The 24,046-nt window shown below is 34.9% G+C and overlaps 1 protein-coding gene across 4 annotated transcripts in view; it reads left to right on the top strand.

Annotated features, from left to right (window-relative positions):
* The window catches only part of EPHA5 (EPH receptor A5), a 341,103-nt gene that overhangs the window by 24,040 nt on the left and 293,017 nt on the right, over positions 1-24,046 (top strand). For all 4 annotated transcript variants that reach the window (XM_047091371.1, XM_047091369.1, XM_047091370.1 and 1 more), the window contains exon 2: positions 9,284-9,348. In XM_047091371.1, coding sequence (XP_046947327.1) covers positions 9,284-9,348 — 65 coding nt within the window. The remainder of the gene's footprint in view (positions 1-9,283; positions 9,349-24,046) is intronic.

Raw genomic sequence — 24,046 nt, 5'->3', positions numbered from 1 at the left:
GATTCAGCAAGTCCAACATCGGGCAAGTGTGATATAGAAGCAAGAGCAAGAGCTTTGGAGTTAGATAAGGCTTGGATTTATATTCCAGCTGTGTGCTTATTAGCTCTGGGACCTTGGACCACTGCCTTATTTAACTTTTCTCCACTTCAATTTCCTTATCTGAAAAATGGGGGAAAAACATACCAAAGGATCATTGCTAAGACTAAGTGATACAACATATATTAAGCACAGACACATATAACTTTATTAGTTTCAATCACTGATATTAAAGATATGAAAATTGAGTCCCTCAAAGTAAAATCATTTCCACAAGCTTACATAGTAGCAAATCAGAACCATAGAATTAATGAATATTCTCTGTGCGGTGAACCATTCAAAAAGTGAATTGTGAATAAGCACATTTATTTCAACTGTTAAAGATTTATGCTATTTTGTAAGGAACAGCTTCATATATACACAGTGTGGTGTGGAACTGAGCCGCTACTAAATGAGTGTATTTTGTGATGTGATGATTTTCAAGCCTGTTATGTCATCTAATGTTGACTTTTCTCTTTAGAATGAAAACAATATGTAAGATTTGACAAGTTTGGTTACCACACCTGACAAGGTAGCTGCTGAAAACCATATGGTTTTGCTCTTTTCATGCCATGTGTCCTGTGAATGTAGCAGACTGCTCATTAGTCATAATTTAGCTGTCAATGGATCTCAGTGTTACCTTTGCCTAAAAACTTTGTATGGACTAACAGTGGATACTAATTCTGAATTCCTCCTTGCCATATCCATGAGTTTACAATTTCAGAATATATTAACAATTCAGAATTTTTTAGTATACATTTCTGATTTTTTTATGCTTCCTTCAGAGTTTTATGCTTCTTAGTATGAAATCCTACTGCTTAGTGTACAAAGAGCAGTGGCTAACATTTCTCCCTACGATATGAAAAATATTTTGAAACAAAATGAAGAAAAAGAAATAAAAATAACAAAATCAATAGAAATGAAAATATTTTGAAACCATTAAAGGCAACAGTCATGCTTTGTAGTCAACAATTAAGCATAATATATTAAGATTTAAGGGAACAACGAAGCTCATTTTAGATATCACTTCAAAGATAAATAATCTGAGCTTAAGTAACTCATTTGGAAATGCTATTGGAATTCCGTTAGTAGAATATTAGAGGTACCAAGACAGGATAGAAGAAGAGCAGACCCTGGAATAAAAGAGACTGGAGTTTGCCTTCAAATTCTGCCACTTAGCAATTATATCAGTAAGGATGTCTTCCTCTGCAAATAACAGCAAATCACTTCCTCAGTGGATTAAGCAACAAAATTGATTTTTTTCTGACATAACAGAAAGTCCTAAGAGAAGCAAGTTTCAAATTTAGATGGATTAGCTACTCTATGATATAATTTGGAACCAGATACTTCCCAACCCTTCATTCTGCCAACCTTAATCTGTAGATTTTGCTCTCCTGCTGATTCTCCTTATTTTCTGGAGATGGCTGCATCAGATCCAGGAAACACACCCATACCCAGCAACTTTCAGAGCAGCCAGGAGTTTCCTTTTCTAATATTTTCTTCTCCAAAACTCCCTTGCCTTCAGGTCTCCTTCACAGCTCATTGGACAGAACTGAATCAATAGTGAAACCACATAATGGAACTGAAAATAAGTTGGGGATTGCCAAATTGTGGAAAAGAAAGGAGGGAAAAGCCTGAATGAACCTGGAGAGGAAAATGGAGACCAACCCTGGAAGGACTTGTATTAAAAAATGAAACGTAACGATAAGGTTTGAAGTAGGGGAGTGACATGATCGTATTGGTTGCCTAGAAAGATCTTTCTGAAAGCAATGTTTTGAGGAAATTGTTAGGGATCATGCCTTTCTACTAAGACACCAGTTAAGATATTTTTCAAGTGAAAAATTATGGCATGAATTTGGCTGGAATGGTTGTACTGTGGAAGGAAACAGAACAGGCAGTTTAGAGAGTTAGATACAGGATATAGTTGGAATGGGTGGGATTTGGTCACTGATTCGCTGGGGGAGTAAAGGTAAAGGGAGACAAAGATGACTCACTGAATTCTGGATAGAACAAGTAGTTTTTTGACATTGCATTCACTGAACTAGGGAACATAGCAGGAGATGTTTCTTGTTGTTGTGCAGGGAAGATATTTTGTGCATTTGGGGATGACTGGATATCGTAAATGTGTTGAAAGCCAGTAGGCAGCTTTATAAATTGATCGGGATTTAAGGAGAAAGAAATAGACAAAATATATGGATTTGTGAGGGTCATCAACATCTACATTGTAACTGAAGACAGCAATTCATGAGACTCTCTACATGGGTCCTTATGTTAGGACATATGCTTATATGACTATTAAAGCAAGCAATCAGCAAAAGAAATTACCAGTCATTTTCCATCCTAAACAGTCTAATTCAGTATGTATGGAGTGGTACCAAGACATTTGTTCTTTCCAAATTCTTTTGCTTCTTCTTTTATTTTTATTCCTTTCTTATATCTTAGGCAAGAATCATTGGTATAGAATGAGAAGTGTAATCAGTCCAGAAAAAGAGTATTAATCAAAGCCAAGGTTTGAAGGTTGGTACAGGAACAGTAGCTTATAATGGAAAGAAGTAGCTAGACAAGTAGAAGAAAGTCACAGAAATATATTGTCCCTGAAGATAAAAGATGAGAGAGTTTGTCCCTAGGGGTCATGGCCAAATACTGCCAAATTAGGAACTCAGAGCTACGTGATTATCACAAATAAACTTGGTAACAGAAGTTTTGGTAAAAATAGCGGGTTTGAATCCAAATTACAGTGGATTAGGAGAAGAATGAAGAGGATATGCAGAAATAGATAGGAGTGTTGACAACTCATTTAATAATTTGAATTTAGACGAGGGCATTAGCTGGAAGAGAATATGAGATTTATTTTTAACATTTTAACTAAAACTTTACAAAGTAATTTAATTCATGAGAGAACTGATTTCCCAAAGACAATAGACTTATTAGGTAATGTTGATGGCTTGAGGCCACTGTTGGTTAATTACATATATATACATATATATATAATATATAATTATGCATATATACATACACACATATGTTTATATATACATGATTATGATATTTTTCTCAAGCAGTGTTCACCAGCCATACTTTATGTACAAATAAAGTATGTTCATTCATAATTAGGGTTTAGTTCATGGCCCTTGGATGTCCATGGAGGTAGATGGTTGTAATCAAAGTATCTTACATCCAGGTTTTAAGTAAGGAACTTGGTTGTGAGAATCCATAATCAGGGCTTGTAGTTTGTCATGAAGACTTTAAGTATTACTTGATGCTTTCTTCTTTCCTTGATTTGCCTGCTGGGTTCTGAATGAGACTGCAAGCTGTCAGTGTTCGTAGTGAGCCTATAGGTTTATTGGGAAGATTCAATGGAAGTTACTTGATAGAATATCTGACGCATAGTATGCACTGAATAAATTCCTTTCTCCATATTCTTTCATTTTTTTTCCTGGAAAAGATTGTGCACATGGGTTGCTCAGAATTAAAAAAAAATCTCCCATTTGTTGTCTGCAGAAATACTGTTGGTTATGGAATTTTGCCTTCAAGTAAAGGGATCCCAGAAATCTACATAACACTTCTAAACTTATAACATAATTTTTACCAAATTTACAAATTTAGTTTTCCAATGGGAAACACATGTACTCTTTCCCTGCACTCATATTGTCAACTGTTCTTTGTTCCCTGCAGCAGTTGTCAAATTATAAAATTTAGCCTGGAAGCAAGAAATCACATCTGTGCTGAATGGGACCATGGAGAGAGGCTGGACAGCTGTACATCTGGGGTTTGTTCCCGCAGATCAGTAAAATGTGTGCTATAATTGAATCCAGTAGCTTTTCTGATATTGTTAAATGGAAATCAATAAATAAGCATCTATCAAAATTCTACTGTATGCAATGGGGCTTTGAGTCAATGCTTTCAAAGAAAGAAAATGCTATTTTATCTGCTACTAATCCAAAGTATTCTCTCTTTATACTGTGGTGGAGGTCCAAATACCATTACAATTATGTTTATGTAAAGATCACGGGAAAAACAGAAACAATATACGAGTAAGAATATGCTTCTGGTTCTTTATTTTATAAGGATCACAGATTCTCTCAAGGCCTTGAACACTGATGGTGCTGGGATTGAGTGTCCTCGAGCTGTCTTTTTGTAAAATTTGTTTAATTTGGGAGAAAGAGAGCACATGCACACGAGTGGGGGAGGGACAGAGGGAGCGGGAGAGAGAGAGAGAGAGAGAGAGAGAGAGAGAGAGAGAGAGAGAAAGTCCCAAGCAGGCACCACACTGTCAGTGCAGAGCCTGATGCAGGGCTTGAACTCAACAAACCATGAGATCATGCCCTGAGCCAAAGTTGGACATTTAATCGAATGACCCACCTACGGTCCCCCTTGAGCTGTCTTTTAACTCTTTAAAGTTTCAAAACACCTTCATCCCAGTGTGTTCCTGGAGAATCCAATACATTTTTTCCACATTTTATGACTAATATTAGCAAGATATTAAGGAGAAAGATATGGAATCAGAATGATATATGGAAAGTTATGAATATTTGAAAGTTATGATTATTGAAGAGCATATTTGAATTTGACTCGAATTAATCTTTAATTGTTACAGTGTGTGAAGTTGAAAACTTAGGAATCTTCTTATGCATATTCCAATTTACTCATTCTATCCTTTCTTTCCCCCGCCCTTGAATCGCAACCAAAAGAATGAGTTAGCAACTCTCTGGCTTTTCTGGAAGTAAATTCTTTAAAAGCTTTCTGTTTGTGAAAGAAAGCATTAAAATTATTAGTGTGTAGTAATGAAATTAAAGCATACTTAAGATTAGTTTGAGTTAATTTCAATTATAATCATTATAATCTGTTATTTGGTTGGACAGTTAACTTATTTTTACTTATTAAAAAGTTCTTACAGTAGTGAGTCTTTTTTCTCCCTATATTAACTTTAGGAATTTGTAATAGACTATACTTCATTGACCCCTGAAGAGTTATTTCTCCTGGAGAATCAGCCTTCTTAATTACTGATGAGAATACGAACCAATATGCCCATCTTCATTGTAATTATATAATGGCTGAGGGAAATGACCTTGAAGACTGTCTTTCAGTCTAATAGTGTAGCTTTATTTTAAAATATAAATAATAGAATAAAAACATTTTCCATAAAATTTCTGATACCTAATTAATGTCTCCCGGAGTAACTGTGGTATCAAACATTCCCTCTAATTATATTCATTAGTGGCTTCTCCCAGACAAGTTTTAATTAAGTTGTACAATGAAGATCAATACTCATTGTGTATTCATTGCAATTTACAACAAGCATATATACTGTTCAGAACAATTTAATTACTGTAATTGTTGCACAGAAGATACTTAGTGACTGTGCTCCATTACTGCCAATCTCCCCTTTTAATAAATTCGGTAATGAAATTGGGTAATGAAGTTCTGAAAATTCACATTTATGTATATTCTATGTCTAAACTTCTGTTTTTTATGTAACTAGCTTAAGTAGTGGGGGAAATGGAGGCATTAATAATATCAGTGTCATAGTGTTTTTTCATGCATGCCATCATAAATGTTGGGAAATTATTAGAGGATAAATAAGAACACTTGTAATAACAGTTATATTAGTTATGTGAAGAATAATTTAAGGGTGTTGGGTAATAAGAACAATCTATTTCCCCTTAAATAAGATTTCAGTTTTTATTACTCTTATTTCCTTAGTTTTAATTTATAAGGAATGCCTCCAAATGTGCTAACTTCTATTAATGAATATCATGTTACTGCTGTACTGGTCAAAGAATGTGAAAGTAGAGATTTTCTGGTAGCATCGTAGGTGTATACCAGGGTTTCTTAACTTTGGCACTAGTGAAATTTAAGCCACATAATTACTTACTGGTGAGTGGGGAAAGTTTTGCTGTGCATTAAGAAATGCTTAGCTGCATACCTGGTTTCTTCCCATGAAAATCCAGTAGCAAATATTCCTCCCACCCTCCGGTTATGACAATCAGGAATGTCTCCAGATATTATTGGATGCCCATGTTGAGAATCACTGGTGTATGTTGATTCAGACACACCCTCCTGATCTGCCCACTGACCAAATGATTCATTAATAAGACAAACAGCTATTCAGCTGTTCTGAGTGCAAGCTAGGTTCAGAGGCATGAGTCAAACGTGGTATTCCTTTAAGGCAACAGTACAATTCCTTATATTCAGTGTTTTGGAGCTAATAATTGGGTGCTAATAGAAGATTCAGTAATAATAGCTTACCTAGGTTTAGGAAAGAGGACTAGGATGGCTTCTGGGAGAAAACAGTTCCTGAAATATGTGTTATTGGACAAATGAAGAGTTTAGAAATTCAAATGGGGGAAAGGGCATCTGAGACAGCTAAAACAGCATGTGTAAAACTTGGGAGATTTTGTAGAGAGCTAACACTCTGTATCTCTACATTTATATAATCTCTACATCTCTCTCTATATATATCTATGTTTCTATCTTCATGTAAATATCTCTATCTACCTATCTAGCTATAATTTTAATTGTTTTTCCTGAGGCATCAAATTCCAATTTCCTCTGAATTATATGAACAAAATTATGATATATCAACCTGCAAGTAATTGCCTGAAACATCTAATTTTACCCTTTTTTCAATTTCCAATTTTGTAATCATATGTATAAGTATCTTCTTTACATTGTGAATTTTATGAAAACTTCTGTTTCAAAAAGAAAAGAACAGTTTTAGACAGTAGTAGGAAGTGACATATGTGTCTGTTTATCTGAAGAAAAAGTTTTGACAAAGTCTTCATAAGAAAGATGATGTGCATTCCTATCATGGGTATTCTAATGTGTTTGGTAATATATTCCAATGTTGAAAACGCCTAATAAATTGTATTAACAGCCTACCTAGTATTTTGAATTTATTCATTTAATTTCACACACATATACCTTTTAGGCCAAAAAAAAAAAAAAAAAGAATAGTAATTCAGGTTAAAGTTAATTCAAGCGAAAGGAACTAAATTTTAGAAAGACATCTGGAAATGTGTTGTTAATAATGAATATTTGAAGATCCACATGTTATTAAGAGGTCTACAAGGAATGCTGTGTTTCTCCTGGCAGGCTAGTTAGGAATTCCTAGAATTCCTATTCACATCAGTTTGCCACCACAGGATTAAGTTCAGTTCGACTGCCATCGTAGTAGAAGGCCTTTAGCTTGCTGATTTGCTCTACTTTATCAGGTCTACACAGATACACTGCTGCTCAATATCAAAGGTGAATCAAATGAATCATAAGGATGAATAAACATAATGATTTAGGTTCTGTACTCCCCTGGTATTCAGTCATGTCTAGACATAGCCCTAGTGTCCCAGAAAAACTAAAATGAGGACAAGGACATTTAAGTTTAATGTAGCTTTATTCCCATGGAGACTAGAAAAGCCAACAATAGAATAAAAAGAGTATGGATGTAACTAAAAAATTAGATTTAGTGGGATGGCTGGTGTATTTGCAAGGTCAGTGGGTAATGGAACAGTTTTGGTTTGTTTATTGTCTTTACTGTTTGAAACAATAGTTTTTCAGCTAGGCCAATTTCTTCTAAAAAAGAATAATCCAACAAATTGTTTTATTATTCTCTAAAGCCACTATATGTGTAGCCTAAAGATGATAGACATTCTATAGGCATGGATTTTTAAAGAGCTCAGAACCTAATGAGGGAAATAGACAAGTTTATTAAATACATACACATCATAAAAGGTTTTCATATGGTATTGAGTGTATATCTGTGTTTTCTAGAACTTTATAACTTTGGATTTATCTTTATATTACTACTATTATTAGAGACTATTAAATTAGCATATAAGATATACATGTTTGCAAATGTTCTATGAAATAAATCAATGGATAATAAGGCTTAAATGCACATAATTTCTACAGTACCTAATTTTTTAAATTTAACTTATGATCCTAATGTCCTTGATTGTAATAATTTTATCTTAAATTTTCTTATAGGAGTATTGTAACACATTTTCCAACCTATCAACTTTTACTACTTTACTACTCCAGCTTTATACTACAGATAGAATCTTTTTTTTAGAATTGGTGGCATTTCAACATAGTGGTTCTTGAATGTAGTTTAAAGAAGCTTCAGTACCTCCAACTAGGATTAACCCTGTTGTTTTCCTTTTGGGTCCATATGCCATGCTTATTCAAAGTGGTTTAGCTGCATGTTGGGCCAGGTAGGTCATTTGAGTTAGGCATAATAGGCTGAAAAGATAATGATCTGTGATCCAGGTCTGAAGCAGTTTGACTGCTCAGTATCCTTAATTTAGTTTAATTTAGAGGGAGAGAAGAATAGGCAAACCTGTTGAAATATAAACACTGTGTGTGTATGTGGATGAGTGTGGGTGCACGTGTATGTACATACTCTTTCATGGCTTCCTTTTGGAATGATGATATTGAAACTAATTTGACAATAAATTTCATATAATTAAAACAAGACTTTTATTCTTGGAGTTCCCCGAAATTTAGGAGATCCAGCCATAATTGAGGTCTGCATTTCAAAAATGTAGTTGATAGTTCTGTAAGAAGCACATTTTAGACTATGGTTATTTGTAAGTAGCTGATATTTTGGGGAATGCAGTGGACAGTTAGCTATAGCAACAACTCTGAAAGCTACTATAATTTTCTTGGATCGGTTAAAGGTGTGTAGATTTATTTCTTAATTTAATTTGCAATTTGGATTACAGATTTCAGTTAATATCACAAAAAAATCTTACAAGCTTGGGAATAGCTTATTTTTATTTAATGTAAATTATTTGTTAATTGCTTTATAACATTAAAATACAGTATGTTTAGTCACAAAGTTATGGCAGCTTAATCCCCAAATTTAGATCCATTAAAGAAGTGGTTTGGTCTTTATACGATTTTCTGTGGACCTTCGTTTTTTTCTTTTTCTTATTACCAGTTCTTTTCCTTTATCCTTGTTTGACAAAAAAGAGCACATAGAGTAATGACTTGTTTATATTTGCTGTAATTGTTTTCCAAATGTTTATTCAAAATCACTTATTCTCTTGCATTCAAATAATGTTTTCACTGAATTATCACTCTTGTATTCATCATAATGAATACTTAATCTAACTCCATTTATGTAAGAAATATGCACTCTTAATAACACTATGAAAATAGTGATGCTTTTTTATACATTTGACTCAGTTTTGTATTCTTTTTCTTTCAGTGAATTTATTGGATTCACGTACTGTCATGGGGGACTTGGGATGGATTGCTTTTCCAAAAAATGGGGTAAGCCTTTATAAAATTTTCCCTACAACTTAAACTACTTGAGTAGACATCTTGTTAAATGTCATACACAAAAATTCACTGGACATATTTTGATTTGCTATTATCCTGGTTATATTGAATAGGAAATAAAAGTTAACATATCAATTACCAGTGTTGATCAAATGCACTTTATATAGTATTTCATTCACTATATTAGGGAATGAAAATATTGTAAGAAATTCCTTTAAATTTTACAAAGATTAAAAGTGCCTCAGACTGTCAAGTCTGTCATCAGTCACAGGTTTTCTTTCAATTCTTGAATTTTTCTTCAGTGAAAGCTTTCAGAAAAGGTGCTTCATTGGAAGATTTTTATAACCAGAAGTTGTTTTTATTAGTAATTTATTTTACTGATGTACATTAGAAATAAAATGTTTTGGGTAAAAATTAGGTAAGCCATTTTTAAAACAATATGCTTGTTCGTGTATTTATACTAACAATCTTAATGCATAGATTATATGAAAAAGTATTGCGTTATCTTCTGCTCAATTAAAAATACATCTTTATTATCAGATACAAAATGAATGTGTAAGTAACATATTGTGACATAAAATCATTATGCAGAAAATATTAACTGTATTAATTGGCTATTACATTAAAAACAATTTAGATTTTGAGAGATTTTTATTATCTAATAACTTAAACATTTAACTATTCCATAATTTTCAAACTAAAACTGTCCAGATTCATTATACAGTCATTTTGTGGCAAACACAAATAATATATTTCAATACTGAATTTTGAGAAAATAATTTAAACAATTTGGATACTTAAAACTGTATAGTATAGTGTATGTATGTAATTAATTTAGAATGTTATTCACACTAATAATAGTTCATATGACTTAAAGGTTAATTTAAGTTTAATTAAGTAATCGAATATTACCATAACCCAAATAGCTAAAACTTGATTTTTTTTTTAACTTGATGAGAAAATCAGGTATGTTATTCAGCCCTTTACACAGAAAGTTATTATGGAGGTAAAACAAGTAGTATTAATTGTTTGAAATCATAATCATTTGTATGCTAACATCTTAATCTCAGTGTGGTTTCTCTTCTTTCATTAAGATGGTACTTCTGGGGTGCCTGGGTGGTACAGTCAACTGAGCATCCAACTTTTGATTTAGGTTCAGGTCATGATCTCACAGTTTATGAATTCCATCCCCCGCATTGGGCTCTGCACTGACAGTGCAAGTCTGCTTGGGATTCTCTCTCTCCTTCTCTCTGTCCCTCCCTTGCTTGCACTCTCTCTCTCCCAAAATAAATAAATAAACATTAAAATATATTAACAATTAAAAAAGCATAGCATTTCTTTTTGCTTGTTAAAAATTATGGCTGCATTTAGAGATATACTATAAATAAAGTCATATTAGCAGATTGTTAAGATATTAGGACGTAAATATAAGTTAAAAAGAAAAAGAATAGTAACACCCAGATACAGCCAGTACCAAGTAGTGGTATATATTCTTAGTCTGTATCTCTTTTATCTTTCTTATGTTCTTCCTTCTTCTTTTCTGTTTTCTTCCTCCCACCTCTCATCTAGAATTATTTTCTTTCTTTCATCTATGGTCACCCCTGTACAAGTAGATGGCTGGATGAAAACCTATAGGTATATTTTGTACTCTGCATTTTTCACATACCAAAAATGATTTATTGCATAAATATTTTAAATTGAGAAGGTAGCTGATAGGTGGGGTTGAAGTTATTTTTTTAAAAGCCTGAGAAAATATGTCATATTCCCTTTGAATGTAGTTTTGTGTGTGTCCTTTTTCTGTTCAGAAGTTACTCAGAAAAGGTTCGGCAAACTGCATCTTTAAGGATAAATCTGATTTGTAGTTGCTTTTGCAGCTAAAAATTGGGGGGGAAATTATTCAATTTTGTACATGAATTTTGTATAAAACACTACTGTATCCTTTATAAAAACATAGTCCTTTTATATTCAGAATGAGCTCTTTCCAGTCATTCTGACTACTTTGTGCTTTCTTTTTCTTTCCATTATCATTATTATGGTGTTGATTTTGCTGTTTTTTCCTAAAGTTTGTTTATTTTGATAGCACACACATGCAAGTGGGGGAGGGGCGGAGAGAGAGGAAGAGAGAGAATCCAAGCAGGTTCTGAACTGTCAGCTGGATCCAGGGCCTCAATCTCACCACTCATGAGATCATGACCTGAGTGGAAACCAAGAGTCTGATGCTTAACCGACTGCCCATCCAGGCGCTCTGGCTGTTCCATTTATGATTAGATAAGCAACACAATTCTAGGTGAAATATAGATCATCCGAGCAATGTCATCAAAAACTGTGGAGTAAGGGCCTCTACAAATATTCTCCTCCGTAAAAGCTGTGAGATAACTGGCAAACATTGTCAGAATCTATTTTCCAGGACTCTGGAAATTAACTGGTCTTGGAGCAATACAGGAAACATCTATTCAAGAAAAATGACTGCAGCTTGTTAGAACTGCACTAGCTTTAAGATTTAAGATTGTTTTAAAGATTGAATTAAGTTAATTTTTTTTTATTATTATTTGGAACTTGATATTTCTTTTTTTTCTTTTAATGGCTTTAGCATTTTGATGTGCCTTATATCCTTTCCTTCCTCTCTAGCTGTGAAGTAGCATTGAAAAACCAAAAACCTGCTGTCAAGGTAAAAAGCAGCAGGCTAGCAGGCACTAGAGTGCAGAGTGGGACCAGAAATTCTTCAAAGACTCCATCCTGGGGAATTGTCATTATTTGATCTGATAGCTTCCTGGAAGACTGCTCTTACACGGCTGTCTTGATTTGATCTAACTTAGAGCTCCACCATTCTGAAAGCCTTTATGATACTAAGTAAATAAGAATATTCTTTTTTTTTTTCCAGAACATTTTCCTGAACTTCAGACCTTAGGAATGAATATTTTATCTATTTCCCCTAAATCTGCACCTAAGAACTGGGCAAGTATTTAGGAGAAATTAAAGTCATGCACATGTTCCATACGCTTCTCAGAAGCAATCATTTCTGGGGCACCTGGATCCAACTTCGGTTCAGGTCATGATCTCGCAGTTCCTGAGTTAGTTCCTGAGTTCGAGCCTCACGTCGGGCTCTGTGCTGACAGCTCAGACCCTGGAGCCTGCTTCAGATTCTGTGTCTCTCTCTCTGCCCCTTCCCAGCTCATGCTCTGTCTCTGTCTCTCAGAAATGAATAAACGTTAAAAAAATTTTAAAAAAAGAAGCAATCATTGCTCCCATGACACTTCTAAATTTTTTTTTTTTTTACATTTATTTATTTTTGAAAGACAGAAAGAGACAGAGCACATGTTGGGGAGGGGCAGAGACAGAAGGAGACACAGAGTCCGAAGCAGGCCTCAGGCTCTGGGCTGTCAGCACAGAGCCCGACGCGGGGCTCAGGCCCACAAGCCATGAGATCACAACCTGAGCCAAAGTCGGAAGCTTACCCGACTGAGCTACCAGGCGCCCGGCTCCCATGACACTTCTATGCTTGTCAGCTCCTGGGATGCTTCTAGGGATCTCATATTTACTAGTCTACAGTGTTTCTACAAGTTGGCTCAGGTCCTGAAATATAAGAGAACTTCAATAAACATGTATTGGAAGGATAACTTAGTTTATTGTTTTTAAATTTATAAAATGGAACATAAGTTACTGCGATATAGTTTTGCATAAAGATTTAAAATTAGAACTGAAAGTAGAATTTTGCACAGTGATGGCTCTCAGTAAATATTTTTTCTTTGACCTTCTATTGCATTTCTAGTTTTCTCATACCAAGATATCCAAAAGGTTTTTGTGTGTTTTTCCATATAAATATATCCACTTGAATTCATTGCCAGCACTTAAAGATTGGGAGATTTCATAAGAAATCTGAATGTCCAGCTTCTCTGTTTAGCTTCTCTGTTTAGTTGGAAGTTTCAGAATGCTGGAACTAGCAGCTTTCTATGACCTCAATAGCTCAAATCTGAGTAAAGTCTGCTGTTTTGTGACTGTAAGCAAATTATGTTATTTGAATCAATTTCCATCTCATACTCTTTACTCATTTAAGTACTCAGTCTGTAATGTTAGCACTATTTTATTTTACTTATTTTATTTTATTTTATTTCATTTCATTTCATTTTATATGTTTTATTTTCTTTTATTTTTTTAGTTTATTTAATTATTTTGCAGCACCTGAGTGGTTCAGCTGGTTAAGCATCCAGATCTTGGTTTTGGCTCAGGTCATGATCTCACAGTTCATGAGTTTGAGCCCCGTGTCGGGCCTTGTGCTGACAGTGTGGAGCCTGGTTAGGATTCTCTCTCTCTCTCTCTCTCTCTCTCTCTCTCTCTGTCTCTTTCTCTGCCTTTCCCATGCTCACACTCGCTCTCTCTCTCAAAGTAAATACTTTATTTTGAGAGACAGTGAGAGTGAGCGTGGGGAGCTGGAGTGGATCAGAAAGAGAGGGAGACAGAATCCCAAGCAGGCTCTGCACTGTCAGCACTGAGTCCTACCTAGGGCTCTATATGATGAGATCGTGACCTGAGCTGAAATCAAGAGTAGGATGCTTAATGGACTGAGCCACTCAGGGACCCTGGCACTATTTTAGAGTGTACAATCATCAGGATTTTCTTTTATTTCATATATTTTTTAAAAAAATCTATGATTATTACATGCTGAGATAGTTTCTTAATAGATTTTGAGTACTTTACCTTAATCAAGACACATCATTTGAATTTGGGCTTCAGCATGTGCCCAAATTTAGCCACAGTATATGAGAGAGACTGTGTGTGTGTGTGTGTGTGTGTGTGTGTGTGTGTGTGCATGCATGCACTTGTATCATGCACACATACCTCATGGTAGTTAATTGAATTTTCCTTCGATTATTTATTCTGGACATACCTAGAAATACTATGCTGTAGCAAGGTTTGCTTTTATGAAAATACAAATTTTCTGCATTCATTCATTCATTCATTCACTCAACAGATATGTATTGGGCACTTAGTATGTGTCAGTGACTCTTCTAGGCCCTGAGGGTAGAGCACTGAAGAAAACAAAAGTCCCTGAAGTCTTGGATCTTGAGGCAACATTATTATTTTTAGAATGAGTAACCAAAGCGTGAGACCAATGAGGTACATGAAATAATTTCTAGTCTTATCTTTTCTTTCTGTAGTGTGCAAAAGGGGCAGAGAGGTGACAGTATTTGCTCAAGGTCACTCTGATAGTTTGTACTGCACTGGGAAGACCACCTGTATTGTCTTTGGCACATGTGGTATCATATCACTGTTTCTAATTGTCTTCCCATGAAAAAATACTTTTGCATGTACATAAATTCATTTAATACTAACAATGGCGATGCAAGAATGGTACTTAGTATTCTTCTTGTAGATGAGGAAAATGAGGCTCAGTAAGGGTAAGTGAATTGCCCAAGGTTAAGCAGCTGGTAAGAGACTAAATCTATTTCAAGCCCAGGTCTTCCACGAGACTGATTATTTTAAACGAGAGGCGAAGTCTTCCAAACAGTTAGGTCTCCAGAGATATGACTAGCTTCTGGATGGTTCCCAGATTTCTAGTTTATATAAAAGAGGAATTGATGCTAAAGAGAAAATTCACCTTAAACATTTTTAAATGGGCCAGAGTGGGTTGCATTCTGTTCATTGCCAGATCATAAGTATTTGACAAAATGTATAGCACATAGGTGCTCAAAAGTATAAGTTGCATTTGTTATATTGTGTGTGTATATATATACATAATTATACATAATTATACATATATATATATAATTATACAAACAGGTAGTTAAAAAGATGAATTAACTTAACTTCTAGCTATACTTGTAATTCACTAGTGGTTTTGAGGCTTCTGTGAACCTTAGCTTTCCTAAATGTTAGGTAGGAAAGTTATCTGTCTTGCAGTGTTGTTTTTAAGATAAAATAATGTATTTTGATGCACCACTTGATTCGTAAACTATCAAAACAATAGAGAGATGCTGGCTGAATTAAAAGCTGCTTCTCCATTGCTATTTTCAAATATAGCCAGAAAGCAACATTTTGGTAGTTAAATGCAATAACCACTCACCTATCACTTTGGCATTTGACTTTATCGGATGAAGTCAGTAGACTTTAAGAATTTTCGTACCTTGAGATGCCTGGGTGGCTCAGTTGGTTAAGCGTCTGACTTTGGCTCAGGTCATGATCTCCAAGTTCATGGGTTAAAGCCCCACATGGGGGCTCTCTCTCCCCCAGGCAGAGAGCAGGTTACTGTCTCTCTTTTAGTACAAATATGATTTAATCTGAAATCTTTCTCAAATGAGTAATATAAAAGTTTGAGAACCTCAGCATAAAATAGTTTTTATTAAGGTTCACTCTTTTTTGTTTTACATTCTGTTGGTTTTGACAAATATACAAGGATATGTATGTACCATTACAGTATCATAAGGAATAATTTCACTGCTCTAAATATCCCCTGTGTTCCACTTCCTCATTCCTTGCTCCCATCCTCTCTCTTTCCTTTCTAGTCCCTGGCAAATACTGATCTTTTTACAGTCTCCATTTCCAGAATGCCGTGTAGTTGGAATCACACAGTATATAGCCTATTCAGATTGGCTTCCTTCACTTAGCAAGATGCATTTAAGGTTCCTCCGTGTCTTTTTGTGATTTGACAGTGATATATTATTATCATAAAATGTCCCTCTATTTTTTGATGACCAATTTAGGAATTTTGGAATTAACACTGTCCCATAATTTTAAGAACTCTATTTCTGCACATCTTCACTTTCCCAGTAAATGGTACGTATAGTGGAAAATTTCACAACTAGACTTCAGAAAAAGATAAGCAAAACCTTTAAGAACGTAAGTATTTTTCTTTAAAGGTAAAAGTTATGTTGTATATAAATCCCATTCCAATTAAAATTATGAAAGTATTTAGAATAGATGAGCAATCTTCATAGCAATACATTTATCCCAATTTTCTGGTTGAATTATTCAGCTGAAACTCTTTTCTCACTTAAGTTTTTTCTCTCTTTCTCTCTCTCTCTCTCTCTTTTCTTCTCTTAAATCGTCAGTCTTGTATCCATAGCTTCATCAGCCTATTTATACACACCCTGAAGGTGTATTTTGCTCCCTTCTAATTACATTACATTTATTTTTGTCATCTTCTGGAACATTTAATATTGATTAATCTATATAGTGTAGGCATAGCTGTAAACAACATTGTTTCCTGAAAAATTTTAGCAAGTGTTTTCAAGGCTTATTCTTATGAGAATAAAATTAATGGTCATGATGTTTGTTTAGAGCAGATTATGCTCTTACTTCTCAGAAATTCCACTGTTGCTCTTTCTTCCCATATATTGTGGTTACAAAAGATCACAAGGTACACCTGCCTCCTTTGCTTTGGTGGAACCTGCCATTTCCCCACTGAATTCTCTGTACTTCCTGTAGCACACAACTGGCAAGCCATTACATTCCCCTGGGTATCACCTCTGAATTGTCCTGAAGCTCTTCTTTTATTTTTGCTCTTTTTTTCAGTCAAGTAAGGTAAACATTATTGTAAAATCCTTTCTTATGCTGATCATAGGGGTTATTAGGATCACTTACAATAATTTACTCATTTGAGAAAGATTTCAGATTAAATCATATTTGTACTAAAAGAGAAACAGTAACCTGCTCTCTGCCTGGGGGAGAGAGAACAAGATAGTCTTCCATACAAGACACTTCAAAAACAGGAGTTTGTGGCTTTTGTTGTTTTAGTGTCACTTTGTTCTATTTTCTGATTTCTTTGAGCTAGAGAACCCGTGTATTTACTTGTGAAGTTGAAAATGACTCAAATTCAGATGATTCAAATTGGACTGTGAATACATTATTAGTGTTGTATGTGGATTCACTTGAATCAAGAAACACTTAAACTGGGTTTTCTATTCTGATACACAGATTTTTTTCCAAAAGGATATATGGGGGTTTTGTTGTGTGATTTACTTTTCCAAAAATGAAAGGTGAAGGATGAAGAGAAATATTTGAGCGCTGATAATCTCTTGTATCTTGGTTATGATCACGGTAGATTTTGCCAGAATTTTATTTTGGCTTTGCTTTCCACTGAAGGAGAGGAAAGATAATGACAAGCATTGAGGCCCACACTGAGCATGGAGAGGCTAATAAAGATTAACGTAATGCTGAAGTGGGTAAAAAAGAACACATTAGTGGATATAGAAAAGCACTTTATTTGGACAGTGATAGAAAATAATTCTAAAGGGAATGGATATTATACTATATAATGCAAATGCCAGTATAATGAAGAACAATCCTGTTCCAAAGTAGCTTTGTATTCATTATTTTTTAGAAAACAAAAAGAACACCCAACCCGTAAGGTAATTAAGATAAATAATTTAAGGAATTCAAGATAGTCATTAAGCATACACTGAAGTTTAGAAGAAGCACAATTTTGCATTTAGATTTCCCACATGGAAACTTAGCAATTATGAAGAAAGTTCTTTAAAATGTCCAGCTCTGCCTTGGCATATGAAACAAATGTATTTAGTCTTTGATATGTGCAATTAAATTGAATGAATTAGCAATAGTCACAGTATATTCCTGCAAAGTGAGTTTGAGACATGCATGTATTATTTATTTATTTGGTATTACGTTGTTTATGTGTTCAAAGTAACTATAAAATATTGCAAATATTTTCTTTTTTCGAGGCTCTCAAAACACTTCCCCACATTATAAGGATACTCACAAATATAAACTGGAAAATGACCGTTATCCACAAAATCCTTTTGCTAATCCTCCTTAACCTACCTGCAATCGGCTAGCTAAAGGCTTCATCCTTCAGACTGCAGTTTAAGTCCCACTTCCTCAGCAAAGTATGGCTCTAGGACTTAATTATTTTCCTCCCTTTTGGCAAATCGTGCTGTGAAATCCTTCTTCTTCCCTCCATCTCAACCTCTCTTTTTTCCTCCAGATTGCAATGTGTACAGGTATGTTATCCATATGCAACACTTTGTCTGGCTTTCTATCCAAACACTTAATTCTTCCCACTTGTTCCTTTTTCAGTGACTTTTTCCATTGGTCTGTATAACAAGCAGGGAGCATAAATGTGAACAGTTTCAGATCATTTCTAAAGAGTCATATGCAAGTTACTGTCACCTTGCCTGTGATGTGAGACACCTGGGCACACACTTGCATCAAACAGTCATTTCCCGATATAGTTTCCACCTGTTTCATACTGGGTCCTCATGTTTCCCTTTCCTCGTTATGCATATGAGGATTTCTAGGTTTCTGTCTAGATTTTCTTTGCCAAATAATGTGGTCCATGTAAAATCTGGGCCTAAAATCCTTTTCCTTCTGAAAAGAAAAAAATGTCTGCTCTCATTGGTATTTGTACCAGCTTCCATATGTGAATATGATGATTTTTTTATTTCCATCCTCCCATTCATTAATGAAGATGTTAAATAAAACTGGGCCTTGCAGAGGTCCCCAGGGTCCAAACACTAGGTACTTTTCCGAGTAATTTGATTGCTGTTTATCATAATCTTTTTTTTCCCTAACCATTCTTCAGCTGTTTTCAATTCATGTGACAGTGCTCCCATGCAAGTCAATTTGAATTAATTTTGCAAGCAAAATGCTTTATGGTTCTGAGTACATAATCTCCCTCTCCCACAGAGAAAAAATATACTGTAATCATCCAGCATTCCTGTTGATTATTTCCATTAAAGGCAGCAGGGGGAGAGAGAATGCTCAAGACTCCTCTCTGTGTTTGAAGTTTTTGAGGCTTTTGCTATTCATTGCCTTATTCTTTTCCCGCCCCCTCTCCTTTTTCTTTTATACTATTCATTATGGGCACTAATGCAGAAAGTGATGGTCCAGACTGCTCAGCCTGGGATCTCTGTCCTCCAGAGCATAGCCGCTGCTATCTTTGTGATCTAATAATATCCCACCACACTTTTGCCCGAATGAACTCATTTCTCTCTACTTAACTCCTCGAAGGATTTATATAAATTTCTACCTCTAGCCTATTGCACAGACATATATACAACTCTAGGGTCTCCTCTCCCTGGGGCTCAATCGAAATTACTAATTTCATGTAAATATTGGCTCCCTTAGAAGCAGTGTGGTTAACATGGAGACTTTGAAAACAGCTAATCTAAGATTACAAATCTGGCTCCACCCCTTATTACTTAATGTGTAGCAAATTGGTTCATCTCAGTATCTCTACTTCCTCATCTATAAATTATGTATAAGACTACCTACTGCACAATGTTCTTATAAGGATTAGAATGGGATAACATTGCGATGTTTAGCACACTGCCTGGCCTTTATTAAACGGTGTGTGCGATTGCTATTACTTTTTATCTTGGCTTCTGTTCTTGGGTTTGGTTCTTATTTTTATTTTTCCCAGGAGGTACTTAGTGACTGATACACTTATAATGTTTTCATGTCTTGACCATTGTCTTACTAAGTATATTTGAACTAAATTTTACTTAAAACCTAAAGATGGAAAAATATATTCACTTGTTAAATGAAGCATCAAGATTCTTTGCTAATGAAGACTTAAGAGGTTTTGCCAGAAGTCACCTAGCCATTTACATGGTAGTGCTCACATAAAGTTTTCTAAAGCATTTAATTGTTTTTCACTGATGAACAATTCACTTTCACTGAACAAAACAGGAATGTGCACTAATAGTAGTAAGATGTGAAAAATTTACAGTGAAGTAAGGAAATGGTTATCAAAAGCAGAATGAATGATCGTTTTGTAGATTGGTGGGTGCTGTGGTCTGAATGTCTGTGTATTCACCAAAAACCATATGTTGACATCCTAGTGCCCTAGCGTGGTGGCTTGAGGAGGTAGGACCTGTGGGATGTGCAGTCATGAGTGCAGCTCTCATGAATAGGATTCAGGCTCTAATAAAAGGGATGCCAGACAGCTAGCCAGCCTCCTTCTGGAATGTGAGGACACAGTGAGAAGTCTGAGACCTGGAACCAGTCCCTCAGCCAACCATCATGCCACCCTGATCCCAGACTTCCAGCCTCCAGACCTGCGAGAAATAAATTTCTACTCCTAAATAACCTTTCCAGTCCATGGCATTTTGTAATAGCGGTTTGAATAGATTAAGACAGTGGTCTTAAACAAATCTATGAAAGTTTAACCCTCTGAAAATTGAAAACTCTGAAAAAAGATACGCATATCTTTAACCTAGAACAGGAGTACAATGATGGGCATATACCAAATAAATAGTCTCTGTCTTCAAAAGGACTTAAGTGTTGTTTTGCTTTTTCTCTTAAATAGGATATAGGGAAAATATTTCATTCAAACATTATTAAAATAAAATATTATACTTACAACAATAATTTCCAAGAGGTATTCTAACTTTGTAAATTGTCCAGATAACTAAAGTTGATTTAGCTATTTATTATTCTGTTGATCAATTTTCAAGTAATGTCAACTAGACTTTAGCTAGTTGAAGAGAAAGAACAGAATTTATGGTTAACTCAGAAAATCCAAGGTCAGTCGAACTCTTGAAATAATGAAACCAATTGACTGGGCAAGCTCTCATGAACAGGGTGGTGGCTGCTCTCTCTCTCTCTCTGTCTCTCTCTCTCTCTCTCTCTCATCCCTGCTTCTGGCCTGTTGTTTCCTCATTCTTCTATCTGCACACCAGACTTTTTTGCTTCACTTTGCACATGGTTTTTCCACAATTCCAAATTTCATCTCCTATATTAAAAAGACATAATCAGACTGGGAATGTTCCAAATTCCACATAGAAAGATTTTTTTTTCAACGTTTATTTATTTTTTTGGGACAGAGAGAGACAGAGCATGAACGGGGGAGGGGCAGAGAGAGAGGGAGACACAGAATCGGAAACAGGCTCCAGGCTCTGAGCCATCAACCCAGAGCCTGACGCGGGGCTCGAACCCACGGACCGCGAGATCGTGACCTGGCTGAAGTCGGACGCGTAACCGACTGCGCCACCCAGGCGCCCCCCCACATAGAAATATTTTGATGGGTTCCACTTGGTTCAGCTGTCTATCACTTTTGCAAACATCCGTAGCTGGGTTGAGGGAGGAAGATAAAATTGTGGAATATAAGTTTAGATGTAGCTGTTGGTGAACATCTCTGCTATAAGGAGAGTGTTAAAAAGTATCTGGGCTCCATCTCAACTGGTGTCCCTTAGGAATTCTGATGAGGATGCATTTTCCTCAATATAAAGTTGTGTTCTCATAAAATTAATTTAGTTTTAAAACAATCACTAATGTAAAATATTTTATTCTAAAACTTGCAATGAAATTAGTCATTTCAGTATATAATTTCTATCATGTCTACAAAGCATGATTTCTACAATACATATGAATTTTACCCAGAATTCAATAATTTTATTGGAGTGGTCTGTTTGACTTATAGATAATCGTATTTAATTGGTCTATTTGAGTTATTTAAAATCTTAATATAACTTGTTCCACTATTCTTGTATTTTGGGCTCCATTGTACCTGTTGGTTTTATATCTTTTGGTTCTTATCATTCTTTATATTTTAATTTTTAATTGAAGTATAGTTGACATATAGTATTAAATTAGTTTCATGTGTACAATATCACGATTCAACAATTATATACATTTTGAAAGGCTCAGAGTGTATTACAGTATTATTGACTATATTCCCTGTGCTGTTCTTATCATTCTTTTCTGTGACACAAATATCTCTGTGCTTCCAAGCCACTTTGGCTGTGTATTTCTGTCTACATCTAGGTATTATGAGTAGGCATAAAACTAATAGCATCCTATTAGCTCATCGTTTCCGTAGAGCCCAAGAAAATCACCCTTGTGATTGCTGACCTGGTTCTGAAAGTCCCTGTGCTGCATCTAAAGCCAAGTCTCTTGCTTAGAAGCAAGTTACAGATACAAAAGTGTAATAACAAAAGAGGAAGGCAATATTTTCCATCGATTAATACTGCTTTCCTTATGTGGGATTTCCTTACATGAGTTTAACACTTCCAAAATGTTTTTATGTTATTATGACCAATTAGTGCCATAGATCATGGACCTGAACTTATTCAGAAAATACATTCCAATTCGGCTTTATTTCTTAATATTTGATCTGGAACACAGATAATGGAAATAGCATTCATGTGCTTCAAGGATGTCTAACTTAATACTTCATTTACTCCACTCTATGTTATATACATAAAGACAGGATAGATGCCAAAGTTGTTGGAGAAGTTTCATTTCATTCTTTAAAAAATTTTTGTTAATGTTTATTTATTTTGGAGAGAGAGAGAAAGAGAGAGAGAGGGAGAGAGAGAGGGAGAGCAGGGAAGGGGCAGAGAGAGAAGGGGACAGAAAATCTGAAGTGAGCTTTGTGCTGACAGCAGAGATCCCAATGCTAGGCTCAAACTCAAGAACCATGAGATCATGAGCTGAGGGGAAGTCCTGACGCTTAACCCACTGAGCCACCCAAGTGCCCCAGAGAAGTTTCATTTTAAACAGAGCTTGTATATTTGGGCATGCATGGGCTTTTAGTGGATTATAACATGCAAATATATTATAATCCAATGAATCACAAGCTCTGGTGAGATTATAAATTATTCAAATAATGCAAGATTACCAAGTTTGTGCCACAAGTGCTTCCAGTCTGCACAACTAAAGGCATAATGATGAGTATAATCCTGAGAGATGAAGTCATTTCATTAAACAAGATTCTCTGGTTTACTGTTCATTTTGATGCCAGATTTTTGAAGGTAATTAACCATAATGATAGTATATGGTACTTATATCATGTTATAATTTTGGAATTCTTTTACATTCCTAAAATATATAGTTTAAGGTTGTTATGATAAAAAATAGCATATATAATTTCAGTGCTAATATCAGGAAAATTAATGTGGTTCCCAAAAGTGCTACTAGAATATCATTAATCTAGAAGGTGAGAGGTAGCTATCATGTCATCACATATTGATAATGCTTTCTAACTAGCCAGTCATAAGTGATTTTCATAGTTGCATTACTCATTAGTGCACTGAAGTTCATTTCTGACATCTACATATATATTGTATCACTCTTTGAAAGTGGAAATGGATGTAAAGATACAGTGTCATATAGTCAATCAGTAAAATATTGAATTGAATATTCTTTTATGCACTCTCTCCACATCCTCAGATGGAAATTTTAGGACAAGCTGTGAAAAATAATGAATGAACCATAGGACTTTATAGTTGGGGTTCTTCATAGTATTAGACATTATGGCCAACATTTCCAATATACTTTAAAGATTGTATTTTAAAAATGAATTCATATAGTCTGAAACTGAAAACCATCACCACAAAAACAGCAGCAGTAACAATATAACAAACAATGATGATAACAATTTGTGAGTTGTTCCAAACCTTAATTATCTCAGTTTACTCATGTATTAAAGAATAATTGTTGGTAATTATTAAGGTTCTTTTAGTGCCCAAATTTTATGGTTTTATGGTTCTGACTCTTATTTGAAATCTAACAGAATAAGTGATTATAATATGTAAGAAGGATATTAACACTAGAATTAGTTCATAGTTGGAATTTGTGTAAATGTAATGAAGAAATCCATTCTGTGCTTCTGGATGGGGTGGTCAAATCTGAGACCTGAGGTGTGTGAATTTGTTGAAGTTTGATAATTTAGGCCCTGCTCTTTACTGAATGTTTGTGCCACCTCCCATTCATGTATTAAAATCCTAATGTT

This window comes from Lynx rufus, unplaced genomic scaffold (genome assembly GCF_022079265.1).
Source record: "Lynx rufus isolate CCGP_SWC_20201006 ecotype Redwood Valley unplaced genomic scaffold, mLynRuf1.p SCAF_3, whole genome shotgun sequence".
NCBI lineage: Eukaryota > Metazoa > Chordata > Mammalia > Carnivora > Felidae > Lynx > Lynx rufus.
This window is presented reverse-complemented; position numbering and strand designations above follow the sequence as displayed.